The following is a 26625-nucleotide window of genomic DNA, read 5'->3' on the forward strand; positions in this document are numbered from 1 at the left end:
AGGAAATACAATCAAAGCGATATACTGTACCAAGTGGAGAATAATGCAAGTAGTGTGACCGTACAAGATTGTTAATTTCTAAAGTTCTAAAGAAGCAAAGTGCAGAAAGTGCAAAAATCTTTTTTAAGGTGGGTGGGGGACAAGTTAGGGGTTAGTTAAGTGCTCACGGAAGAGGTGGGTCTTTAGCCATTTTTTGAAGATGGTGACTGATTCTGGTTGAGGTTGGAAGTTCATTCCACCACAGAGGTACAGTCAGTTTGAAAGTTCTGGAAAGGGACCTAATGCCTCGCTGAGTTGGTCGTCGGTCATTAACAGATTGCGTGAGGGAACGTAAACCTCAAGGAGCGTATTGAGGTAGGAGGGTGCTGTTCCAGACAAGGTCTTGTACGTGAGCATTAAGGCTTTGAATTTGATGTGGGCAGCTAAAGGAAGCCAGTGAAGGGAGATGAAGAGGGGTGTGACATGGGTCCTTTTGGGATTTAATATGTATATAATACACACGAACAGCCATAACATTAAAGCCACCTGTGTAATATTGTGTATGCCGCCAAAACAGCTCTGGCCTGTCGAGGTATGGACAGGTCACCTTCTTCTATTGCTCCATGGTCCAGTTCTGATGATCATGTGCCCATTGTAGGTGCTTTTGGTGGTGGAAAGGGGTCAGCATGGGCACTCTGATGCACTGTGTGTTCTGACACCTAGCCTTCACTCCCCACATGCATCAATGAGCCTTGGGCACCCATGACCCTGCTGTTTCCTGTTCCTGGGACCATTTTTGGTAGGTACTAACCACTGCATACCCGGAACATCCCACAAGACCTAATGTTTTGGAGATACTCTGACCCAGTCGTCTAGCCATCACAATTTGGTCCTTGTCAAAGTCACTCAGATCCTTACGCTTGACTATTTTTCCTGCTTCCAACACATCAAATTCGAGAAGCGACTGTTCACTTGCTGCCTAATATATCCTCCTTAACATGTGCCATTGTAAAGATCATTGTAAAGATCAATGTTATTCACTTCACCGGCCAGTGGTTTTAATGTTATGGCTGACTGGTGTATAATATATGTGTAGTTCAGTATCAGTGACAGTAGAAGTATGATTATACATTTTAGTACAGTGATATAATAAGTAAGCATGTTGGTATAATGGCCATTTCGGCCAAATTTTGGCCATAACCAGATTTTTATTTTTACAGTTTTGCCTGTATTACAGAATTTAGACAGAGAACTGTCCACATTTAAAAGACGTTTTAGGCTGACTTTTTTCCTCATTTGATTTATACTGCAAGATGGACCTTTGTAATAGTCATTTTAAAGGACTGTAGCTGAACCACCTGTCTGGGATCCTTGTTGTGCATGAGGCCCTTGTCCTCATTGTTGGGAAATTCCTGATTTAGTTGGGAAGTTCCTGGTTACACATTCTGAAGACCTTTACAAGATCGGGGTTTGACTAACAAATTCTTGCATGTTTCTCTCATCAAGCTTGTCTCATTGGGTGAATAGGACTGTGGTGTGTTTACTGCCATCTTCCTGAAATACTTTCATAAAAATTTCCATTATCTTCTTGTCTTCCTGAGTGAACATTCCAGGCTAAACCATGACCAGGAAGACATGTGGGCCAGGAGCAGAGAGAAAGGTGCAGAGCTTGATCCTATTAACTATTTCCTCTAGAGTAAAACATCAGTACAATAAAGTCATAAAGACCTAGTGTGTCGATCACTGCAATGTTTCCTCTCATTTACATGCTGGGCGACCTTAGAGCAGGCTGTTGTCACAGATGATGCTGTATATCATAACTGATAACGTCTTCACCAGGATTTTGTGTCCTGAAAAACTTTTCCCAATCCCAGTCTTTCCCAAACAAATTGGGTGCATGTTATGGAAATAGCAACGTCTACAAACAATTCCAAAAGCGCATTTTAATTGAGTTTGTTTTTTTTATTTTAATATGAGAGCAATTTACCACAATCAGTACATTTTCACTACAATTACTATACAATATTTTATACTTTATATTATATAGACATTTAAACACGAGAACAGAATGTGTCCAATATCTTCCACCAGACAATCTGAACAAAAACCTAGAACTGAATTAAAAGAGAACAACCTTCTTTTCTAAATGACTGCCATTAAACTAAATGCTTGATAAGAAGAAAATATGGGTAATCATTTAGACCCACCATCAGTTATTGATCATTTCATTAGCAGTTTGACATTTTCATCATGACATTACAGGAGGTATTCCTATAATTTCCTTAGGATACACCAGTCTGTCTCTAACACTATAGCTATAGCAATCATTCATTTCTAGTTAAATTTGATCCAATTCTCAGTCACCTCGTTAGGGATAACATTTGCAATTGATAATGGCTATGATAGTGGCTCTGGTGGTACGTGCTTCAACGCAATAATAATTGCTACTATACTAATAATAATTCTAGTAATATTTTGGAAGACCTTTAAATAGTAAATGTTTGAATGGAGTCTTTTTTCCTGTTAAATCTCCAGTTGGTAATCAGGTCCCATTGGGATGCTCTGTCTCTAGTCTGTTTTTGTCATTATGTGATTAATTCTAGGTCTTTTCACCAAACACACTATGTTTGGTGTGCTTTCCACTCTGAAATCATTTCCATAATATGTCTTAGTCAGATTATTTCCCTCTAGTATGTTTTCTTCTGTATGCAACACTATATTTATTATGACTAAATCTGGTGTCCTCTGCACCCCATAACCTGTTGGTGTTAAATTACCTCACTTTTTCATTATTAGTCCCAGGTGATCCTTGTGTAACAATTTTTTTCTCTTGAATCCTGGATGTTTCTGTTCGCACCTGCACCTCCTGTCTCATGTGTCCTGCTTCATCGTTATTGAATAAAGCTGCCTCGCACTTACACAGTCTTACCATCACATACACCGGCTCCATCACATAAAACTATGTCCATATTACACATCCCATCAAAAAAAGTGACATTTAAACTAAGAATTAATTTTTTTTGGGACAGGTAGAACAGAACTTATTACAAAATTTTCTATAATTTTTTTAATTCACATACAGCAACAGAGATTATTGAAGGACACGCGTAGACACAGAAGAACAGAATATTATCAGTATATTTGTGTGTGTCAGAAAGTAAGAATGAGCATATGAATAAATGTTTTCTTTTTTATACTCATGTCTAGTATGTTCACATATGAGGACTGAATTTTAGAAAAATTAAACAACCCTATTAAATAATTACACAGATGAATTCTGCTTATTTTTTCCCTGTATTTTGTAATTGCTTTATGAGGAAATTCTTAAGGAGAGTCCACAAAACCTGTGTCATTATGGAAATATACTTGTTATTCTTTTCTGCTTGTGCTCTGGCCTCTCTCTCCTGCTTCTCCTGAAGCTCCTTGTAAGCTTCAGACAGAGCTTCCATTTTCAGAGCATCAAACTGCCTGCGTCTCTCCACCTCGCTTTCCTTCAGAATCCGCTGTTTCTCTTCCTCAATCGCTCGTTCTGCCATGATCAGCATTTCATTGCTGTAATAATTTCCTCCATTTTCTGACACCATTTTGTCGATCTTTTCTAGCAGTTGAAGCACCTGTGTGGGATCCTTCTCCTCATTGTTGAAAACATGGTGTCTCTGGGTACACATTCTGAATAGTTGTACCAGATCTGGGTTTTGAGTAACAAACTCTTGCATGTTTCTTTTACCAAGTTTGTCTCCTTGGGTGAAAAGGACTATGGTGTGTTTAATGGCATCTTCCCCAAATATCTTCAGAAAGGTCTCCACTGTCTTCTTGTCTTCCTGAGTGAATCTACTAGGGGATACCACGAACATGAAGACATGTGGGCCAGGAGCAGAGAGAGGGATGCAGAACTTGATCCTATTGACCGTCTCTTCTAGTGTAAAACTTGGATCAAACAGGCCTGGTGTATCAATCACTGCAATGTTTCTATCATTTACTTGTCTGATGTCCTTCCAGCATTCCTTGGTCACAGATGATGCTGATATGTCACATTTGAAGACCTCTGCACCCAGAATGGTGTTTCCAACAGAACTTTTTCCAACCCCAGTCTTCCCCAAAAGAACAATGCGGAGATCTTCATTGGATTTCTGTTGGTCATGCACTGTTCAAAGAATACAGATTGTTACAATTGTCCACCAAACCTTTTATTTATTTATTTAAAAAAAAAAATAAAAAAATCCTAATGATAAAAAAAATATGCTAATATCTCAGACACTGCTCACATTCAATATAATGCAAATAACCTTTGGGTGAATGTTGTGGTTTTGATCATTTGACATATGAACAACTCCAAAAACACATTTCAAAACACAACTTATCTTTATTTCACAATGAAAATCCCTTGTACAACAATTGAACAAAATCACTACAGTTTCACCTCAATAATATTTTATGCCATTGATTATGAAGAAGACATTTAAACATGAGAACTATCTTGCTTTAGACCATTAAATAAACATTCCTAACAAAAATCTAGCACATTGACTTAAAGCATAATAGACTTCCCTTCCAACTATGTGAGATTAAACTAAATGTTTGATATGAAGAAAATGTGAGTAATCATTTAGAGCCATCTTAACTTATTGATTATCTCATTATCTGTTTGAGGTTTCCAATCATTACATTGCAGGAGTTATTTCCGTAATTTCCGCAGGATCCACCAGCCTGCCCCTAACCCTAGACCTATAGGAATCAGCCCTTTCCAGTTGAAATCTACCCCATGTAGCATTTGCCAAAATCGTGCACTTGTCTCCAAAACATCTTCAGGTTGGACAGGAACTGACTCTATGACCTTCTTAGTCACCTCATTAGATACAACTTCCTTTACTGATGATGGCTGTGACTCTGCTGGTACTTGCTTCTTAGTATACATCATGGTAACTGCTAATAATGTTACAACTGGCAAAGTAATGCAGAGGATTTTTGCCCATGGATATTGCACATGTCTTGCACTCTTTACATATAATGGGTGTTTTTTCCTTCTCTTGATCATGGTGTCTATTTTCTCCAAGAAATCACTGACCTGAGCTTTATTTTCTGTGTCAGAATTATTGAACACATGGTACCGTCCCCCACATTTGCCAATCAGTTTCATCAAATACTTATCCTCTTTCACAAACTGATCTATTGTTTTCTTCTTCAGTTTGTCTCCATAAGTAAATAGCACCATGGAGTAGAGACTAATGTTTGAGCCCAACAGTTCAGTCAGCTCATCCATCACGTGCCTCTCTTGCTCTGTGAATCGTCCCAGCTGGATGATGATGAGAAAAGCGTGAGGTCCTGGTTGGCAGAGAGTCACTGCTTTCTCCATCTCCTGCTTCATCTCTGTGTCTGAGAGTGTGCTATTGAAGAGACCTGGAGTGTCCACCACTATCACACTTCTCCCACATACCAGACCTTCCCTGCATTCGGTCTGCAGTGTCAGAGCGCTGGAGCTGATGTCTGAGCGAAACTCTCCACGCCCCAGGATGGTGTTTCCTGCTGCACTCTTCCCCACACCCTGAAGGCCGACCAACACCAGTCTCAGATGCTCCTTTGCTCCTGGAAGAAATTGCCCTTAATAGCTTAATAGTTTAATAGTTTCTTTTAAAAATTGCTCACATGAATAGAATGTAACTTATTAACAAGTGACACTGTACAGGAAGTGTGTTTAAAGGTTCAAGACACTGAGCGTGTACTTCACAATGTACTGGTGGAATGAGTGGTTGTGATTGTGTAATGGAGTCTAGGTGTGTGTAATCAGAATGAAGATCAAAATGAATGTGAGAGAGATGAAACAGATTGTCATGTTTTACTTCATGCATTCTTTTATTGTTTTTGTAAATGAATATAACAAAGAAAAAATACACTCTTTTCCATTACATTACAACTGTAACTCAGTGTAGGGCTGCATGCAATATAGGAAATGAAGATATCTAATTTTGAGATCTTTTATGAAATTTACTGTCACCCTCCCTATCCTTTTCCCCGATTATTTTAGATTTCAAATGACTATAGGAATCATGAAGGGAACCCCAATTCAAAAACTTCCCCATTATACATTATCCTCTATTGTTATTAAACACCTTCCAACTAGAAGTCCTTACATTTTAAAGTCAATAATCCTTGTCTAGTCTACTTAATTTCAGATGTGATCCATAATGATATATTACTGTATTGTGCATTGTCCTCGGAGTGCTGCAGCAGTAGCGAGACCTGCAGCTACAGTAGCTACTCCAATACCAGCAGCAGTTTTCTTGTACATATTGCTTCTTTCTGCTTTCTCTCTTGCTTGCTCAGCATCCATTTGAGTTTCTCTTTGAATCCTTAACTGCTCCTCTTGAATTGCTTTTTCAGCCATCTGAAGCATTTCATTTGTGTAGTGATGACCGCCATTTCTTGTAATCAGCTGCTCTATCTGTTCAAGCAGCATGTTAACCTGCATTGGGTCCTTGACTTCGTTGTTAAATACGTGATATCGTCCACTGGTGGTCTGGATAAAGTTAATCAGTTGAGGAGTTTTTCTAACGAATTCATGAATAGTCATCGTACTTCTTGCCAGTCTTTCTCCGTGTGTGAAGAGCACCATGATGTACTGTAGGGAATCATCACCAAAGATACTCTTGATTATTTCCAATGTGGCTTCCTCTTCTTTTGTGAATCTTCCCAGTTGGATAACCACCAAAAACACATGCGGGCCCGGTGCAGAGAGGAATACGCATGTCTTGATCTTTTTTGTAATTTCATCATTTGAAATGCCAGTGTCAAAAAGGCCTGGTGTGTCTATTACAGCAATCTTTCTGCCATTTCTTTTCCCTTTGACTTTTTCAGAGTCTGAGCTCACAGATGAGCTGGACAACTCAGATGTGAATGCTTCTTCTCCCAGGATAGTGTTTCCTGCAGCACTCTTCCCCACTCCAGTCTTTCCCACCAGCACGATCCTCACTTCACTAGTATTCACCTGCTCACTCTGCACTGTTAAATGACAAGTATACCATTATTTCTATATTTATTTCACTTGCGTTGAGCATAAGGCATAACAATGGCCTTTAACATTTAGCTTTTCATAGCTGTTGTCTATTGATATCTTTATTAATTCTCAATAAAAAAAGATTTGCCATATATCGTTCATACTGTGTTGTAATATATACAACACAGTCTATCCCCTCAACATTAAATGTGTTTATTTACTTTCACAGTTGAATATTGTCTCTCAGGGCTGTATTTAGATATACATTACATGTGCTTATTGAAGAACAAATACTGACATCGTGCACATTGGTATTTAGACCTCAGACATAACTACGGACTAAAGCACAATTTGGAAGCTATGCATGAGTTACGCATGTGGGGTGGGGTTTGTACAAAACAGAGGTGTGTCTCAGTTATGTGTGATTTTGACCTTGTACTTAGGTACATTTTCTTTTGCAATATCACCTCAATAGAAGAGCAGTCCAGCACCACTTTAATCACAGCATATCAAGGTGCATTTTTAATAAATGCAAATACATTTTATTGAATATATTCAACAAAACTATGGAATGCACTTTGAGACCAATATCAAATACATAAATTACACTATTAATTAATATGCTATTAAAAAAATTCTCATATAAGAAATCAGAGACATCACCATCCCAAAGACCTTTAAACCATGGGCACATAGTTGCCTTTTTAATGGCACACACAGAATTGACCAAGTAGTAGCATGATTTTTATTAATCCGACAATCAACATAGCAAATTTAAATTGTGGAAAATTTTTTATAAAGTTTATACCCTGTGCACACATTTTTGGATTTTATGATGATTTTGTATCTCGTGGCTTTATAAACTTCCGCACATCCTATTATTTAGTATTTTGCAATATGTGCCACATTGTTCATTTAAACCATATTTGCAGTGATTAATGTGATAAGTACAACTAGGACTATTCATGCAGACTCTAATTAGAAGTTTATTTCATTGTTTACTATCTTCTCATTCACATAGTTATTTTGTGTTAGTCTTTTTATTTTTAAATTGTCTCTCTATTATATTACATCCTATTACATTTGACAGCAAAAGGAAAAAAAAAACCCACAATTTTTTTTTTATATCTTGACTATACATTTTCTATTTTGGATTTTTTTTAAGGATAAATGGCCCAGTAATCTTTACAATTCAACTTTCCAGCATTAAGTAATATTGTTCTTTTTTTCATGTTATAGTTGTGTAGTCATAACTAGCACAATTTAATATACAATTATATATAAATGTATTGATACTGGGTAATAAATTATTAAATGCGGTATCGTAATTGGGCTTAATCACAATGCATTTAGATTAGATTACTTTTCCATTTCTTAAAATGTAATTAGGAATTTATAGACTTCTACTTAAGGAAGAAATAATCAATGCAGAAACAATGCAGCTAAACCTGATCACGTTCAAAAATTAGGATTTGTTGAATGCATTTATACTACTACTACTACTACTACTACTACTACTACTACTATTATTAAATACTACTACAACTGCTACTACTACTAATAATAATACACACATATCATTCGAGGTTAGTCAAAAATCTCAAAGCTTTGCCAGGTAAAAGATAGTACAAGACAGACCTCTAATTTAAATAAAGAAATAAAAGACAGTAATACACATTAACAGGTAATATATTTTTTAAATTGTATACAAAGTTAAAAGTAAGTTAAAAGTAGTTTTAAGACCAAATGACGTACTAGTAAAAGTTTAAATGGTCTCACCTTTCTCAGTTTCCATTGCACTCATTCTAATGCAGAGATCAAGTGTTTCTCTGTGCTGAGGTGTTTATGTAGTGAAGTCGCTGTGGTACCTGTTTGATGTGGCTGTAGGAGCTAGTGTTTAAATACTCAGGTCATGACACACACCTTTATTTTTTCTGAGCTAAGAAAGTGGCTAAACATTACACCTATGCTGTATATGTTCATAGTGTGTCAGTTTCGCTGGGGTGGATCTCTGAAACTCAGTCTTCCTTTAACCCCAGGCTCACAAAAGACAATTAGCCTGTTTGTTGGCCCAAATTGGAATGACAGATAATTTTAATCTTTGTGCATCAATTAACAAAAGTTACACATGGGTCGATAGAGGACAAAAATGTCCATGTCACAGGTACTCCCTCACTTTGAAAGGTGAGGGAAAAAATTTGCCATTATTTATACTAAATGCTAAGCATAATTTATTTCCTTAATTATTACAGTCTTTTTATGTCAATGATTAACAAAAACATTTATTTTGATGCATTCATATTTTTATGCAGTGTCAGATTTAAAAATAAAACTTACCACTCAGGTCCATAAAGACAAAAATTTCCATTGTCAAAAACTGTCATAGAAATATTATATATTAATATTTTCTACACTTTCACTGACTTCGATTTTTTACCAGCATTAGTTCTGATCATAATTACCAAACATTCATTCATTTTCAGAATTTTTACAGTTTAAACGCTGGTTTCCTTACATAATGCAAAAATCTTCAATGCTCAGTAACCTTCTTTAACTCATATACATGGCGTGGGATTTGTAATTTCCAGTACAGTATCATTTCTTTCTTTCAAACTGTTCACACACGTAAAATTTTCAGTACAAACACACTCACACAATTATAGCTGCATCATTTATTCAGTTGGTCTGCAGGGCCTATAATACAGCAGAATCAGAAAAAAGGATAAACCTGAGAAAATAGTACACAATTCAGAATAAATTTTATTTTTTAATGTTTTGAAACCTTGTCAACAAAATAAAAGCCTATTAACATACTTCATGATTTTATTCTTAAATGTCATGGGGATTAAATATTGCAGTTTGAATGGGTTCCAATGAGGACAATTTTGTCCTTAAGGTGTCCTTACGGTGGAATATTAAAATCCCAATAAAAATACACACCTTTTGCAAAACTTATGCTGTTTGCATTAACACAGACAAAATGATAAAAAAAATAAAATAAAAAAGACAAAAATGTCCATAAGGACACACAAGGGTTAATAATGTCTTCTAATCTAAAACTGTAAAGACTCACCTGAAAGTAAGAATACCAGTGAGATTGGTCATAGTTGAGGTGTGCCACTTGGCCTGTGTACATAGGATTTCCAGATTAAAAAAAAAAATATATATATAGATTGGAAAGTAACAGTTGAACAACAGTTGAACCACGCATGAGAATATCTTAGTCAACAGATAATAATAATAATAATAATAATAATAATAATAATAATAATAATAAATAATAATGCTTCATTTGAAGTGCTGCTGCAGATTTGTTTATTCTTGCAGAACTGAAGTAATTAACACACCCATTTTTGTAACTTTACATTATCATTTGACATATGACCTTATCCAGAGCAGCTTACAGAAAAAAAGTGCTTTGTAGTCTTCTTTAAAAAACATATCATGATAATCCAAATATTGTAGATCACGATCTAAGAATACTAGCATGTAAAAACCTGTTACATAAAAGTTAGTACAGCAATGAATTATTCTCACTGTCAGAGCGAGGGATTGCTTCATAGTGGAGGAAAAGCAAGATGTGATGCAGATCCAGATTGTATTTTGAGAGCAAGTATCCTGGTATACTTTGTTTCTTTTCATACATGATTACAAATTCAAGGATGTTTGTGTTGGTGAGTTCATTAGAAAGGCTGGTGGGGGTGAACAGGACCTCAGGGCATGATGGAAAAGCTATCATATCTTTAACAAAAGACAGAACATAAGAACAAGCAGATCATTAAGTAAAACTTCCATTTACATATATTGTTATGTGGAAAGAATCTTCCAATGAAATGGAAATTAATTGTGACAGAAGAAGAAGAAGAAGAAGAAGAAGAAGAAGAAGAAGAAGAAGAAGAAGAAGAACAGGGAGATACAGAAATGCTGGTTGAACTGAAAGCTGCCATCTGAGCCCTCAAGAGTGATTAAGGATTCTGAAAGGGGGAAAAAAAAAACAGAAAGGAAACTGAAACATATGAGTCTCACACCATGACAAACCCTAAATTAATGCATTCTGCAGTTAAAGGAGTGCATGTTGGGAGTGACAAATCATCTAACAAGGCATTTTCAGCTGACATGAAAAACTGGAATCTTTCTTCTGTATGTAAGTATACATTTATTTCCCTGTATCACCTACAGCAAAGTGACAAATTAAAGGAAAATCGCATCGCTCTGTAGAGGCATTTTGCTTACAGTTATTTGAGTCCAGTTTACCATAACACTCTATACCCATGAACACTCCAGATCTCTGCCTTTACTTAAGAGGAAAAGCTATTACCAAAAGACTTAACTAAACCAACAGGTTTTCAGCCTATTAATCATCATTATTCACAGACAGGTAGGTACACAGTAGGGTAATCCATATTTGTGAAACAGAAAGCAAGACAAAGAGTCAATAAATAAAAACAAGACAGGAATGACAAAAACAAACTTGCTCAAGAGATGTATGACAAGACTTTGCAAAGACATGAGAAATGCAGAAAATATAAATGCACCAATTAATAAATCAAAATAAGGCACAGGTGAGCACAATCAGGAAAAAGACAATAATAATGAGTCTTTATTGATCACATATACATTACAGCACAGTGAAATGTGCATACCCCAACATGTCCAGAAGCTGGGGTCAACCATGATACAGCACCCCTGAAGCAGAGAGGGTTAAAGACCTTGCTCACAGGCCCAACAGTGGCAGCTTGGCACTGCGTAAACCTCAGACCTTCCAACCAGTAACCCAGAGACTTTCAGTGCTGAGGCTTGAACCTCCAACCTTCCAATCAGTAACCCAGAGCCTTAACCACCAAGCCACCACTGATAACAACAACAACAACAACAACAACAACGATGATATATAAGAAGAGGAAGGAAAACAAACATGGCTTTTGCGACAGGATCCATTCATCCTGTGTCTCAAGCCTCACAACCTTGCCAATCTCTCAAAGCTTGCAGCCCTTCCCATCTCGCAAAGCTCGCAACCTTCCTGCTTCTCAAGTTTGCAACACTTTCCATCAACCTCTCCCTCTGAATCATTGAAAAAAACACTATCTTTTTCTTCCTCTGAAGGGTCACAGGTACTCCCTCACTTTGAAAGGTGAGGGAAAAATTTTGACATTATTTATACTAAATGCTAAGCATAATTTATTTCCTTAATTATTACAGTCTTGTTATGTCAATGATTAACAAAAACATTTATTTTGATGCATTCATATTTTTATGCAGTGTCAGATTTAAAAATAAAACTTACCACTCAGATCCATAAAGACAAAAATGTCCATTGTCAAAAACTGTCATAGAAATATTATATATTAATATTTTTCTACACTTTCACTGACTTCGATTTTTTACCAGCATCAGTTCTGATCATAATTACCAAACATTCATTCATTTTCAGAATTTTTACCGTTTAAACGCTGTTTCTTTACATAATGCAAAAATCTTCAACGCTCAGTAACCTTCTTTAACTCATATACATGGCGTGGATTTGTGATTTCCAGTACAGTATCATTTCTTTCTTTCAAACTGTTCACACATGTAAAATTTTCAGTACAAACACACTCACACAATTATAGCTGCATCATTTATTCAGTTGGTCTGCAGGGCCTATAATACAGCAGAATCAGAAAAAAACGATAAACCTGAGAAAACAGTACACAATTCAGAATAAATTTTATTTTTTAATGTTTTGAAACCTTGTCAACAAAATAAAAGCCTATTAACAGACTTCATGATTTTATTCTTAAACGTCATGGGGATTAAATATTGCAGTTTGAATGGGTTTCAGTGAGGACAGTTTTGTAATTAAGGTCCTGAGTGTAACTATTTTGTGTACCTAGTTTAAAATATATTTATGAAAGCAAATAAGGGTGGAATATTAAAACCCCAATAAAAATACACACCTTTTGCAAAACCTATGGTGTTTGCATTAATACAGACAAAATGATAACTAAAAAAATGAAAAAGACAAAAATGTCCATAAGGATGCACAAGGGTTAATAATGTCTTCTAATCTAAAACTGTAAAGCCTCACCTGAAAGTAAGAATACCAGTGAGATTGGTCATACTTGAGGTGTGCCACTTGGCCTGTGTACATAGGATTTCTAGATAAAAAACAAAATAAAAAACATTTTATTTGGAAAGTAACAACAATTTGAACAACAGTTGAACCATGCATGAGAATATCTTAGTCAAAAGATAACAGATAATAAAATAATAATAATAGTAATAATAATGCTTCATTTGAAGTGCTGCTGCAGATTTGTTTATTCTTGCAGAACTGAAGTAATTAACACACCCATTTTTGTAAATTTACATTAACATAATTTAACAGATGACCTTGTCCAGAGCAACTTACAGAAGTGCTTTGTAGCCTTCTTTACAAAATATATCATGGTAATCCAAATATTGTAGATCACAATCTAAGAATACTAGCATGTAAAAACCTGTTACATAAAAGTTAGTACAGCAACGAATTATTCTCACTGTCAGAGCAAGGGATTGCTTCATAGTGGAGGAAAAGCAAGATGAGATGAAGATCCAGATTGTATTTTGAGAGCAAGTATCCTGGTATACTTTGCTTCTTTTCATACATGATTACAAATTCAAGGATGTTTGTATTGGTGAGTTCATTAGAAAGGCTGGTGGGGGTGAACAGGACCTCAGGGCATGATGGAAAAGCTATCATATCTTTAACAAAAGACAGAACATAAGAATAAGCAGATCATGAAATAAAACTACACCATTTACACAAATTGTTATGTGGAAAGAATTGTCCAATGAAATGAAAATTAATTGTGACAGAAGAAGAAGAAGAAGAAGAAGAGGAAGAAGAAGAAGAAGAAGAAGAAGTAGTAGTAGGACAGGGAGATACAGAAATGCTGGCAAAACTGAAAGGTGCCATCTGAGCCCTGAAGAGTGATTAAGGATTCTGAAAGAGCAAAAAAACAGAAAAGAAACTGAAACATATGAGTCTCACACCATGACAAACCCTAAATTAATGCATTCTGCAGTTAAAGGAGTGCACTTTGGGAGTGACATAAATCATCTAACAAGGCATTTTCCATCTTTAGGAAACAATAAAGTCTGTGACAGTTCTACATGATGAATATTAAAACAGCTGACAAGAAACACTGGTTCCTTCTTCTCTAAGTGAACATGCATTAATTTGGCTATATCACCTTCAGAAAAACAATATGATCAAAAAACATGACTAAACAAATAGGCGTTCAGTCTGTTACCCATCATTACTCACAGATAGGCAGGTACACAGTAGGATAAGCCATATTTGTGAAACAGAAAACAAGGCAAAGAGTCAAGAAATAACAAGACAAAAATTATCAACCAAAACTTGCTCAAGAGATGCATGACAAGACTTTGTAAAAACATGGGGAACACAGAAAGTTTAAATGCACCAACTGCAGGTGAGCACAATCAGGAAAAAAGAAAATAATGATAACAAAGAATAATGATAACAACAAAGGAGGCATATAACAAGAGGAACTAATACAAGCCGGTTTTTTCGCAACAGGATCCAAGTGCCCTGTGTCTCAAACCTCACAGCCCTTCCCATCTCTCAGAGGTCACAACCTTCCTGTTTTCCCTGTTCCTTTGACTGAAGGTGCATCAATGAAAGAATGTGGCAGGATGGGAAGCATGCAAACAGATGATGGCAGGGCTAAGTGCAGACGTTACAGTTGCTGGTAGCTTTCCTCAGACAATGTGAACTGTAAATCCTAACCCTTTGGAGATCATTCAGGAAAAAGGCACAAATTAACTTCCAGGGATAAAAGAACTTTGGTCCAAAATGTTAAACTGAACCTGAGGACAACAACTGAAGAACTGGAGAAGGAGTTGGAGCCATCAGATACCAAATACATACATCTAGAAAAATAATATGAAATAATATTTCAAAAATAATTTAAAAATTTCTTAAAATGTAATAAGGAATTTATAGACTTCTACTTAAGGAAGAAATAATCAATGCAGAAACAATGCAGCTAAACCTGATCACGTTCAAAAATTAGGATTTGTTGAATGCATTTATACTATTACTACTACTACTACTACTACTACTACTACTACTACTACTGCTACTAATAATAATACACACACATATCATTCGAGGTTAGTCAAAATCTCAAAGCTTTGCCAGGTAAAAGATAGTACAAGACAGACCTCTAATTTAAATAAATAAATAAAAGACAGTAATGCACATTAACAGCTAATATTTTTTAAAATGGTATACAAAGTTAAAAGTAAGTTAAAAGTAGTTTTAAGACCAAAAGACTTACTAGTAAAAGTTTAAATGGTCTCACCTTTCTCAGTTTCCATTGCACTCATTCTAATGCAGAGATCAAGTGTTTCTCTGTGCTAAGGTGTTTATGTAGTGAAGTCGCTGTGGTACCTGTTTGATGCGGCAATAGGAGCTAGTGTTTAAATACTCAGGTCATGACACACAGCTTTATTTTTTCTCAGCTAAGAAAGTACTTGGCAGTGCTTAAACCGCAGACCTTTCAAACAGTAACCCAGAGACTTTCAGTGCTGGGGCTTGAATCCCCGACGTTCCAATCAGTAACCCAGAGCCTTAACCACCAAGCCACCACTGATAACCATAAAGGACAATAACACCAATAATAACAACAACAATAATAACAACAACAACAACAACACCACCAACAACAACAGCAACAAAAGAGATATATAAGTAGAGGAAGTAAAACAAACATATGGCTTTTGCGACAGGATCCATTCATCCTGTGTCTCAAACCTCATAGCCTTGCCGATCTCTCAAAGCTTGCAGCCCTTCCCATCTCGCAACCTTCCTGCTTTTTAAGTTTGCAACACTTCCCATCAACCTCTCCCTCTGAATCTTTTTCTTCCTCTGAAGGGTCACAGGTACTCCCTCACTTTGAAAGGTGAGGGAAATTTTTTTGCCATTATTTATACTGAATGCTAAGCATAATTTATGTCCTTAATTATTGCATATGTCAGTCTTTATACGTCTTTATATGTCAGTGATTAACAAAAACATTTATTTTGATGCATTCATATTTTTATGCAGTGTCAGATTAAAAAATAAAACTTACCACTCAAGTCCATAAATACAAAAATTTCCATTGTCAAAAACTGTCATAGAAATATTATATATTAATATTTTTCTACACTTTCACTGACTTCGATTTTTTACCAGCATCAGTTCTGATCATAATTACCAAACATTCATTCATTTTCAGAATTTTTACCGTTTAAACGCTGTTTATTTACATAATGCAAAAATCTTCAACGCTCAGTAACCTTCTTTAACTCATATACATGGCGTGGATTTGTGATTTCCAGTACAGTATCATTTCTTTCTTTCAAACTGTTCACACATGTAAAATTTTCAGTACAAACACACTCACACAATTATAGCTGCATCATTTATTCAGTTGGTCTGCAGGGCCTATAATACAGCAGAATCAGAAAAAAACGATAAACCTGAGAAAACAGTACACAATTCAGAATAAATTTTATTTTTTAATGTTTTGAAACCTTGTCAACAAAATAAAAGCCTATTAACAGACTTCATGATTTTATTCTTAAACGTCATGGGGATTAAATATTGCAGTTTGAATGGGTTTCAGTGAGGACAGTTTTGTAATTAAGGTCCTGAGTGTAACTATTTTGTGTACCTAGTTTAAAATATATTTATGAAAGCAAATAAGGGTGGAATATTAAAACCCCAATAAAAATACACACCTTTTGCAAAACCTATGGTGTTTGCATTAATACAGACAAAATGATAATTAAAAAAATGAAAAAGACAAAAATGTCCATAAGGACACACAAGGGTTAATAATGTCTTCTAATCTAAAACTGTAAAGCCTCACCTGAAAGTAAGAATACCAGTGAGATTGGTCATACTTGAGGTGTGCCACTTGGCCTGTGTACATAGGATTTCTAGATAAAAAACAAAATAAAAAACATTTTATTTGGAAAGTAACAACAATTTGAACAACAGTTGAACCACGCATGAGAATATCTTAGTCAAAAGATAACAGATAATAAAATAATAATAATTGTAATAATAATAATAATAGTAATAATAATGCTTCATTTGAAGTGCTGCTGCAGATTTGTTTATTCTTGCAGAACTGAAGTAATTAACACACCCATTTTTGTAAATTTACATTAACATAATTTAACAGATGACCTTGTCCAGAGCAACTTACAGAAGTGCTTTGTAGCCTTCTTTACAAAACATATCATGCTAGTCCAAATATTGTAGATCACAATCTAAGAATACTAGCATGTAAAAACCTGTTACATAAAAGTTAGTACAGCAACGAATTATTCTCACTGTCAGAGCATGGGATTGCTTCATAGTGGAGGAAAAGCAAGATGAGATGAAGATCCAGATTGTATTTTGAGAGCAAGTATCCTGGTATACTTTGCTTCTTTTCATACATGATTACAAATTCAAGGATGTTTGTATTGGTGAGTTCATTAGAAAGGCTGGTGGGGGTGAACAGGACCTCAGGGCATGATGGAAAAGCTATCATATCTTTAACAAAAGACAGAACATAAGAACAAGCAGATTTTGAAATAAAACTACACCATTTACACATATTGTTATGTGGAAAGAATCATTCAATGAAACGAAAATTAATTGTGACAGAATAATAATAATAATAATAATAATAATAATAATAATAATAATAAGAAGCAGAAGCAGGACAGGGAGATACAGAAATGCTGGCTAAACTGAAAGGTGCCATCTGAGCCCTGAAGAGTGATTAAGGATTCTGAAAGAGCAAAAAAACAGAAAAGAAACTGAAACATATGAGTCTCACACCATGACAAACCCTAAATTAATGCATTCTGCAGTTAAAGGAGTGCACTTTGGGAGTGACATAAATCATCTAACAAGGCATTTTCCATCTTTAGGAAACAATAAAGTCTGTGACAGTTCTACATGATGAATATTAAAACAGCTGACAAGAAACACTGGTTCCTTCTTCTCTAAGTGAACATGCATTAATTTGGCTATATCACCTTCAGAAAAACAATATGATCAAAAAACTTGACTAAACAAATAGGCGTTCAGTCTGTTACCCATCATTATTCACAGATAGGCAGGTGCACAGTAGGATAAGCCATATCTGTGAAACAGAAAACAAGGCAAAGAGTCAAGAAATAACAAGACAAAAATTATCAACCAAAACTTGCTCAAGAGATGCATGACAAGACTTTGTAAAAACATGGGGAACACAGAAAGTTTAAATGCACCAACTGCAGGTGAGCACAATCAGGAAAAAAGAAAATAATGATAACAAAGAATAATGATAACAACAAAGGAGGCATATAACAAGAGGAACTAATACAAGCCTGTTTTTTTTGCAACGGGATCCAAGTGCCCTGTGTCTCAAACCTCACAGCCCTTCCCATCTCTCAGAGGTCACAACCTTCCTGTTTTTCCTGTTCCTTTGACTGAAGGTGCATCAATGAAAGAATGTGGCAGGATGGGAAGCATGCAAACAGATGATGGCAGGGCTAAGTGCAGACGTTACAGTTGCTGGTAGCTTTCCTCAGACAATGTGAACTGTAAATCCTAACCCTTTGGGCATCATTCAGGAAAAAGGCACAAATTAACTTCCAGGGATAAAAGAACTTTGGTCCAAAATGTTAAACTGAACCTGAGGACAACAACTGAAGAACTGGAGAAGGAGTTGGAGCCATCAGATACCAAATACATACATCTACAAAAATTTAATTTAAAATGTGTCTTAATCCTGCTAATGCATCAAATGTATAACCACATGAGCTACTATACCCAGGTTTACTTAATATCTTTCAGATTTATTGACTTTGGTTAGTTCAGCCATTGACCCAACAAATCTTGATGAATTAACTGAATGCTTGGAGTCACATTATGCTAAATAATGTGAAAAATGGAAAATAATTATCAGGAAAAGTCTTGCCCCCTGGTGTATTGATCATACCCTCAACTTGAAATAGACCACTTGAAAGTTAGAACATAAATAGAGTCAAACTAAGCTAGTAGTCTTCCAAAGTGTATGGAAGGAGAGCCTTCTTAATTATAGAAAATAATTTATTATAATAGAAATCTCTTATTGCTGCTAGAACAGCATGGACTGGATTCCATGCTGAGTGTGTATGTGTGTGTACAGGGTGCCCTGTAATGGACTCATGTCTCATTCAGGGTGTATTCCCAGCTGATTCCTAGGGTTCCTGGAATAAGCTCTGGATCCACTATAACCTTTACTGAAAGTATTTGAGTGAGTGAGTGCACTTGATATAGTGAACTAGTTATGGACATTTAGATTTAACATTTACACTAAAATGTAACTATTGTATTAATCACTATAAAACCCCTTGAACAGATGATGCAGTCTACCAAAATGACTTGTATGGTCTAATGATTGTAGTGTTTACCAATGCAACAACTAGTTAAGGGAGGAACTCTCCAAATTCCAGAAGACATTCACACTCTAAATGCCCCAGATACCTTTAGTGAGGACGAGTGCATAGACCAAGTCCGTTATGTTCAGGAAGGGGGAACCCCTTTAAATCATAAAATACATCCCATGCCACCTCCACAGTCAGTCAGGCAAGGGCAGTGCGTACATAGCCATTTTAGCATCAACGTCCAACTTTTCAGAGAGCACACAAGGTTTGGGTAGTCTGGCCCAAAACAGAACTAGAAGGCGGTTATGCAGTGCTTTTTTTTTAAAAACAAACAAACAAAAGTACCTCATGTATTTTATATTAATTATGAAACAAACAACAAAAAAAAAAACTGGATTTGGTCAGCCAGAATGAGGGTCTTCTTGCAGATGGCTATAGATACATGCAAGTCATTTTAAGCTTTATTTTCTATATCTGAGAAGATGAAATTAATCTTTAAATCGGGATTTAAAATGGCACTGGTGAAGAGAAGACCAGTTGGCACAATTCTGAAAATTCTATATTGGACTAGTAATTAGAATGAGGCCAATGTCACAAGGCTCCACACACTTAACTAGCATAAAGTAGAAAAGTAGGAAGCACTGAGTAGAAATCTTGTGAACAAACAAGACACATGACCACTGCACCATTTTGAATTTTTGTTTTTATTGATCCATCACCACCTCCATTTGATAACCACAGTATAGTATTGCTCATTTTCCTGGACGTGCTCCGACCTGTAGTGCAGAAAAATTAGCCGGACCTTACAAATTTGGATGGGTTAACCACTGGAGAGCCTGGCGTTTGATTTCAAGCCAGGTACTTGGGGAAAAGCATTCATCCAGGGCATTTGGTACATCTGCTGTTTAACCCCACTGTTGGGGCCAGATACTGGAGCACCAGGTGAACCCATAGGGAAATAAGGTTTATACATTCCAGGTAACCAAGGATACAAAGGCAGCTGACCAGCACTAGCTGGTGCAACTGTGACAGCTGGAGTAGTTGTAGATGTAGTAGCCGGAGTAGTTGTAGTGGTCTGGGTAACTGGGGGAGTTCCAGGCTGGCCATATGGGAAATTCCATGGCATTCCATAACCACTAGGATAATACATTCCAGATAACCAAGGATACAAAGGCAGCTGACCAGCACTAGCTGGTGCAACAGTGGCAGCTGGAGTAGTTGTAGTAGCCGGAGTAGTTGTAGTGGTCTGGGTAACTGGGGGAGTTCCAGGCTGGCCATATGGGAAATTCCATGGCATTCCATAACCACTAGGATAATACAGTCCAGATAACCAAGGATACAAAGGCATCTGACCAGCACTAGCTGGTGCGACCGTGGCCGCTGGAGTAGATGTAGTAGCAGCAGCTGGAGTAGATGTAGTAGCAGCAGCTGGAGTAGATGTAGTGGTCTGGGTAACTGGGGGAGTTCCAGGATGGCCATATGGGAAATTCCATGGCATTCCATAACCATGAGGATAATACAGTCCACGTAACCAAGGATACAAAGCCAGCTTATCAGCACTAGCTGGTGCAACCGTAGTAGCCAAGGTGGTCATGGGGGCATCTGTGGAAGCTCCAGGATCCCTAGGATGGAAATGCCATGTTATACAAGAACCATAAGGAAAAAGGGTAACCCATATGAACATGTGGGACATACATGTGAGCAGGTAAAGGAGTAGTAGCTGGGGGCTGAACAGCTGGGCAGGACAAGGTCAACTCCCTATCCATGTATTGCACAGACAAAAGCATCTTGGCACCCTGACAAAGGAAGTTAAAGGATTAACAGTCAAGTAGTTATGATCTCAGCATACAAGCTGATAAATACAGAATTACCTCAAATTGCCAGCAGTTGCTTGCATATGGTGCAGTGAGGGTCAGTCCACCTCCCACAACTTCCAAGGTAAATCCACAGGTAGAAGCTTGGTACACAGGTTGCCACACACCATTCACTAAAATCAAATGCTTTCTCAGTGCCAGATTATCCAGTAGCATTCCATCCCCAAACATCATACAGCAAGTCACTCACTGAAAATACATCCAATCCTAACACAGAAACTAATCTCACCCTTCAGCCTGAGAGCAGCTGTAGACACCCCAAGATTGACAACCATAGCTGAAGGGCTACAGGAGACAGTGAGAGGACAAGCCACAGGACAGACCATCTTCACAGCAACTCCCGAAAGCCGTAACGGCAGGATGTAGCTATTCCCCTGCAATAACCAATCGGACTTGCTCATCAAGAACACATTTGAAAAAGAAAAAAAAAAGCCAACAAAATGCAAGTGTCCCTTTTCTTTAAAAACAAAAGAAAAAGGGTATTTAGATTAATCAGTAACGGTAACATTTTTTGAGGATAAGAATATACATGCAATTAGAATCTCTACGATGGGCCAGTCAACTGCAGGTTACCTGCTGTGCAACGTTACAGCCAGCGTACTTGGCAACGAGTGCAACGTCTCCGTGGGCCCTCCTCAACGAAATGCCGCAGTGGGACGGCATTTGTGATAATGGTACTAGGCCCTCTTCACCTAAGGAAGCAAAGTTTTATTCCGTGCCAGAGAACAATTATTTTGCATTTTAATCAGTTCAAACTGAAGGGAGAGTAGTTCCATTTTGAAAGCAAGGCTGGTCAACATGCGAGCTTGACCACCACTTTGAAAATAGATCTCATTTGTTTGTAGCAAGTTAGTCAATACTTGCAAGATCCCAGACAGTCACAAGGAATAGGACACTTGTATAGCCCTTAGTTACAATTACAGGCAGCAAAATAAATAAGGCCAGTGAAAAAAAAAAATAAAAATAGAGCACAAGGCTTTACCCTCCAGAGATAAAGCATCACACTTGCTTTAGACCACAGAGGGTTTTATAAAGTACTGCCTTCAATGGTACTGTAGTGGAATTGGTGTGGTCTTAAAAACCAAACCTTTGATGCAGGAAAATTTCAGCAAGACCACACTCACTTGTCTCAACCAACAAGTTGGGTACTCGACTTCCCTGGATATGCAAGGACATGGAATCGTCATCACACTGCACTGACGGACTCCAGCGCCTGAGCATTAAGGTTGACAGTTGGGACCCTTCTGGCAAGCAAGTGGAAATAGTTACACCAACACCAGGACAACAACATGATGCCACATATCAAATGATAGATTACATTTCTACCTGTTAACTCTGGCTGATCAGATTGGTATCCGTTGGTATCTCCAACATATTCGTCATGCACTTTCTTAACAATGCCATCCTTGGTTTCATTTGTAATTCTGCTGGAGCCAATGATAAGTCTACCAGCCTGAACCAATTTACCCTTAGGAACTACAAGACAAAATGCTGAGGGGATCAATGTCAGTACTGCTATAAACATAAACCATGTTTCCCTTTCTTGCCACAACATTTCTACTCTCCGTACACATTTACCAGCACCACCACAAACTAAAACATTACGCAAGAGCTCAGAAGCCTCTGTGAGCCCATATACGTATATCATGTCGCCCTTAATTAGTTTCCCAAGGAAATCAGTGACATAGCAATCTAAAATCACCTGTGACTAATTAGTGTGCTTTTTTTCTCTCCACTATTCAGCTACTTATGCAGGCCTTCATAAGTGCATCAGGAAGCGTTAGCCCAAGCAAAATTTGGGTACTGGGAACGCCTAAGTCAATTTCATATGAAAACTATCTCCTGGATTTGGGACTGTATTGACAAAGAATCTTATCTCTGTACTTATGTAAGAGTTCTGCACAGTGACATTAAGTGCCATTTTTCGATCCATTTTCTCTCAATTATTTTTGGAATTTGCCAATTTCCACCCACTAGTTAGCTCTCCTTTATCACACGATAGCATCTGCTTCCTAGGAGAACGGTGAACCCTTTACTCGGGCTCAGATTGGATTCAAATATCTTGGGGTGAATGTATCTCCAAAGCTCAAAGATTTTTTACATAAACTTCTCCCCTCTTCTTAAAAAGATTAAGGAAGATTTGGAACCTGCTTCCTGTTTCACTTTTTGGAATAATTGATGTGATAAAAATGAATATACTACCACGATTAGTTTCTTTATTTCAATCACTACCCTGCTAGCTGAATAAAGAATTTTTATGATCCATAAAAAAATATATAAGCTCGTTGATTTGGAAGAATTCAAAACCTAGAATTTCTTTTAAAATATTAACTAGGACTAAAGAAAAAGGAGGACTGGGTCTCCCTGACCTTCAGCTGTACTATTGGGCCACTCAGACAAAAGGTATGATTAGCTGGATGCAAGAACGCAGATCTGCTCACTTTCCAGATTTTGAAGAAGACGTTTTCTCTCCTACGCCTCTGACCTCTTTACCTTTTATTAACAACATAAACGCATTACATTCAGAGATAAGAACTCAAGTTATTTATAATACACTTCGGGCCTGGCGAGATGTAAAGAGGTTCTGTGGATCCTTTCCTAAAGTTCTACGTTAGCTCCTCTGTCCTCCAGCCCAGACCTGCCGCCCGCTCTTGGAAAATCCTTGTTTATAAAGTGACAAGAATATGGTATATACCAGTTTCAGCATTTGTTTACTAATCGCTCCTTTAAGTGCTTCTCGGATTTAACCTCAGAGTGCAAGATTCCGAGACAGGAGTTTGATAAATATTTGCAGATTCGTCATTTGATAACCACTTTTGAAAAGGCAGACCGACTATCACCGGAGTGGTCCAGGATAGAGGAGATTCTGATGAATTCAACCACATTGCATGGGAAAATCTCTGTGACATATTGTTCTCTGTTAGACCATCATCATTCTTCCCTGGCCTCACTTAAAAATGTGTGGCAAAGGGACCTTGGGTGTAACTTTGATGAAGACCAGTGGGGGACTACATGTAAGAATGTTTTCACCAATCGTTATCCTGTAACAAAATAACGGAACAGAACTACACATTTATGCACAGGATGTGCCTCACCCCACTTCGTTTGAGTAAAAATGTACCCTAATATAATCATCTAAATGTGGTCGATGTAACACCTATACAGGATCAATCATGCACATCTTCTGGGAACTTAGAAAACGTAAACATTTTTGGAAAGAGGTACACGATTTGACGGCAAAGTTTTGGAAACCCAGTTGGACTTTACGCCTATACGATATCTTTTTGCTACAGCGCTAGACAGGACACTTGATCCTATATCTGCGAAAAGGACCTCAACATCTCCAGCACCACCACGCTGAGCACTGGCGCCCCCCAGGGCTGTGTGCTCAGTCCACTGCTGTTCACTCTGCCGACTCACGACTGTGCAGCAATGCACGGCTCCAACCATATCATCAAGTTCGCCGATGGCACGAGCGTGGCGGGTATCGTCAGCAAGAACGACGAGTCAGCATACATAGAGGGGGTGCAGCAGCTAACGGACTGGTGCAGAGCCAACAACCTGTCTCTGAACGCGGACAAAACAAAAGAGATGGTTGTTGACTTCAGGAGAGCACGGAGCGACCACTCTCCGCTGAACATGGCTCCTCCATGGATATCGTCAAGAGCATCAAATTCCTTGGCGTTCACCTGATGGAGAACCTCACCTGGTCCCTCAACACCAGCTCCATAGCCAAGAAGGCCCAGCAGCGTCTCTACTTTCTACAAAGGCTGAAGAAAGCCCATCTCCCACCTCCCATCCTCACCACATGCTACAGAGGAACTATTGAGAGCATCCTGAGCAGCTGCATCACTGTCTGGTTCGGAAATTGCACCTCATCGGATCACAAGACCCTGCAGCGGATAGTGAAGACAGCTGAGAAGATCATCGGGGTCTCCCCCCCCCAATCACAGACATTTACACCACATGCTGCATCTACAAAGCCACAAGCATTGTGGATGACCCCATACACCCCTCACACACAATCTTCACCCTCCTGCCATCTGGAAAAAAGTACCGAAGCATTCGGGCCCTCACAGCCAGACTGTGTAACAGCTTCTTCCCCCAAGCCATCAGACTCCTCAATACTCAGAGGCTGGACTGATACACACACACACACTCACACTCTGAACTGAACACCATCCCACTCCCATTGAAATGTTTGCACATTCCTGCATTGACACTGTTGCATTTTTTGCTGCTAATGTATTAAAAACATAGTATCTAAATTATTGTCACTATATACATTTTACCTGGCTGCTACCACAATAACTGCTATGTCCATGTTTGGTATAAGCTAATCTGCTGAATACGAAGTTATAGCATGTTATGTTTACATTTATACAATTTTTTAATTATACTGTTACTCCTTGGCTCTCTGTTATATCAGACACTTCCACTCTAAAACTGTGTACTGTTTGGCATGACACTGTCACTTACTGTGCCTAATGTCCTGTTTTAGTGGTACTGTACTGCGTTGTTAGCGCACATCTGCACACGCGCTTTATGTAGATCTTTAGTTCTGTGTCGTCTCATGTGGTTAGTGTGTTTTATGTAGCACCATGGTCCTAGAGGAACGTTGTTTCGTTTCACAATGTACTGTAGCAACTGTATATAGTTGAAACATTAATAAACCCACTTGAACAGATGATGCAGTCTACCAAAATGACTTGTATGGTCTAATGATTGTGTTTACCAATGCAACAACTAGTTAAGGGAGGAACTCTCCAAATTCCAGAAGACATTCACAGTCTAAATGCCCCAGATACCTTTAGTGAGAACGAGTGCATAGGCCAAGTCCGTTATGTTCAGGAAGGGGGAACCCCTTTAAAATCATAAAATACATCCCATGCCACCTCCACAGCCAGTCAGGCAAGGGCAGTGCGTACATAGCCATTTTAGCATCAACGTCCAACTTTTCAGAGAGCACACAAGGTTTGGGTAGTCAGGCCCAGAACAGAACTAGAAGGCGGTTATGCAGTGCTTTTTTTTTTTTAAAAACAAACAAAAGTACCTCATGTATTTTATATTAATTATGAAACAAAAAAAAAAAAAACTGGATTTGGTCAGCCAGAATGAGGGTCTTCTTGCAGATGGCTATAGATACATGCAAGTCATTTTAAGCTTTATTTTCTATATCTGAGAAGATGAAATTAATCTTTAAATAGGGATTTAAAATGGCACTGGTGAAGAGAAGACCAGTTGGCACAATTCTGAAAATTCTATATTGGACTAGTAATTAGAATGAGGCCAATGTCACAAGGCTCCACACACTTAACTAGCATAAAGTAGAAAAGT

At 37.6% G+C, this 26625-nt stretch overlaps 2 protein-coding genes and 1 long non-coding RNA gene across 10 annotated transcripts; all 3 read right to left on the minus strand.

Moving 5' to 3' along the window:
* Window positions 1-3100: 3100 nt before the first annotated feature.
* Window positions 3101-8940, minus strand: LOC108263508 (GTPase IMAP family member 4). Of its 3 annotated transcripts, none has more exons than XM_017464380.3 (2): window positions 8750-8940; window positions 3101-4123 (listed from the first exon to the last, which is right to left on the minus strand). In XM_017464380.3, exons 1-2 carry the CDS (start codon window positions 8772-8774, stop codon window positions 3261-3263), a joined length of 888 nt encoding a protein of 295 aa, XP_017319869.1. In that variant the 5' UTR covers window positions 8775-8940; the 3' UTR covers window positions 3101-3260. The 3 variants fall into 3 exon arrangements, with proteins under 3 accessions (XP_017319869.1, XP_017319868.1, XP_017319870.1); XM_017464379.3 differs by lacking the exon at window positions 3101-4123 and adding an exon at window positions 4319-5562 and having other exon boundaries at window positions 8750-8916; XM_017464381.3 differs by lacking the exon at window positions 3101-4123 and adding an exon at window positions 5811-6975 and having other exon boundaries at window positions 8750-8861.
* A 2172-nt stretch (window positions 8941-11112) lies between these two features.
* Window positions 11113-18712, minus strand: LOC128632745 (uncharacterized). Of its 5 annotated transcripts, XR_008396340.1 has the most exons (4): window positions 15322-15862; window positions 13038-14887; window positions 12570-12610; window positions 11113-12294 (listed from the first exon to the last, which is right to left on the minus strand). It is a non-coding gene; the product is annotated as an uncharacterized LOC128632745 (long non-coding RNA). The 5 variants fall into 5 exon arrangements; XR_008396337.1 differs by having other exon boundaries at window positions 12280-12294; window positions 12570-14887; window positions 15322-15869; XR_008396339.1 differs by lacking the exon at window positions 11113-12294 and having other exon boundaries at window positions 12574-13107; window positions 13490-14887; window positions 15322-18696.
* Window positions 18713-20099: 1387 nt separating this feature from the next.
* Window positions 20100-22951, minus strand: LOC108263503 (uncharacterized). Of its 2 annotated transcripts, none has more exons than XM_017464368.3 (7): window positions 22615-22951; window positions 22413-22529; window positions 21862-21980; window positions 21518-21662; window positions 21286-21401; window positions 21110-21210; window positions 20100-21036 (listed from the first exon to the last, which is right to left on the minus strand). In XM_017464368.3, the coding sequence occupies exons 1-7, from the start codon at window positions 22934-22936 to the stop codon at window positions 20235-20237; spliced, it is 1722 nt and encodes a 573-aa protein (XP_017319857.2). In that variant the 5' UTR covers window positions 22937-22951; the 3' UTR covers window positions 20100-20234. The 2 variants fall into 2 exon arrangements, with proteins under 2 accessions (XP_017319857.2, XP_017319855.2); XM_017464366.3 differs by having other exon boundaries at window positions 22413-22532.
* Between the last annotated feature and the right edge of the window lie 3674 nt (window positions 22952-26625).

The sequence above is a fragment of the Ictalurus punctatus genome, chromosome 3 (assembly GCF_001660625.3).
Source record: "Ictalurus punctatus breed USDA103 chromosome 3, Coco_2.0, whole genome shotgun sequence".
Taxonomy (NCBI): Eukaryota; Metazoa; Chordata; class Actinopteri; order Siluriformes; family Ictaluridae; genus Ictalurus; species Ictalurus punctatus.

Coding starts and splice junctions, on each gene's coding strand:
- LOC108263508 (XM_017464379.3), bottom strand. CDS start 8,774: ATGAGTGCAATGGAAACTGAGAAAG. Junction 5,563..8,749: donor TGCAATGGAAACTGAGAAAG/GTGAGACCATTT, acceptor AATTTCTTCCAG/GAGCAAAGGAGCATCTGAGA.
- LOC108263503 (XM_017464366.3), bottom strand. CDS start 22,936: ATGATATACGTATATGGGCTCACAGAGGCTTCTGAGCTCTTGCGTAAT. Junction 21,981..22,412: donor CAACTTGTTGGTTGAGACAA/GTGAGTGTGGTC, acceptor TTGCTTCCTTAG/GTGAAGAGGGCCTAGTACCA. Junction 21,663..21,861: donor GCTGTAACGTTGCACAGCAG/GTAACCTGCAGT, acceptor TGGTTATTGCAG/GGGAATAGCTACATCCTGCC.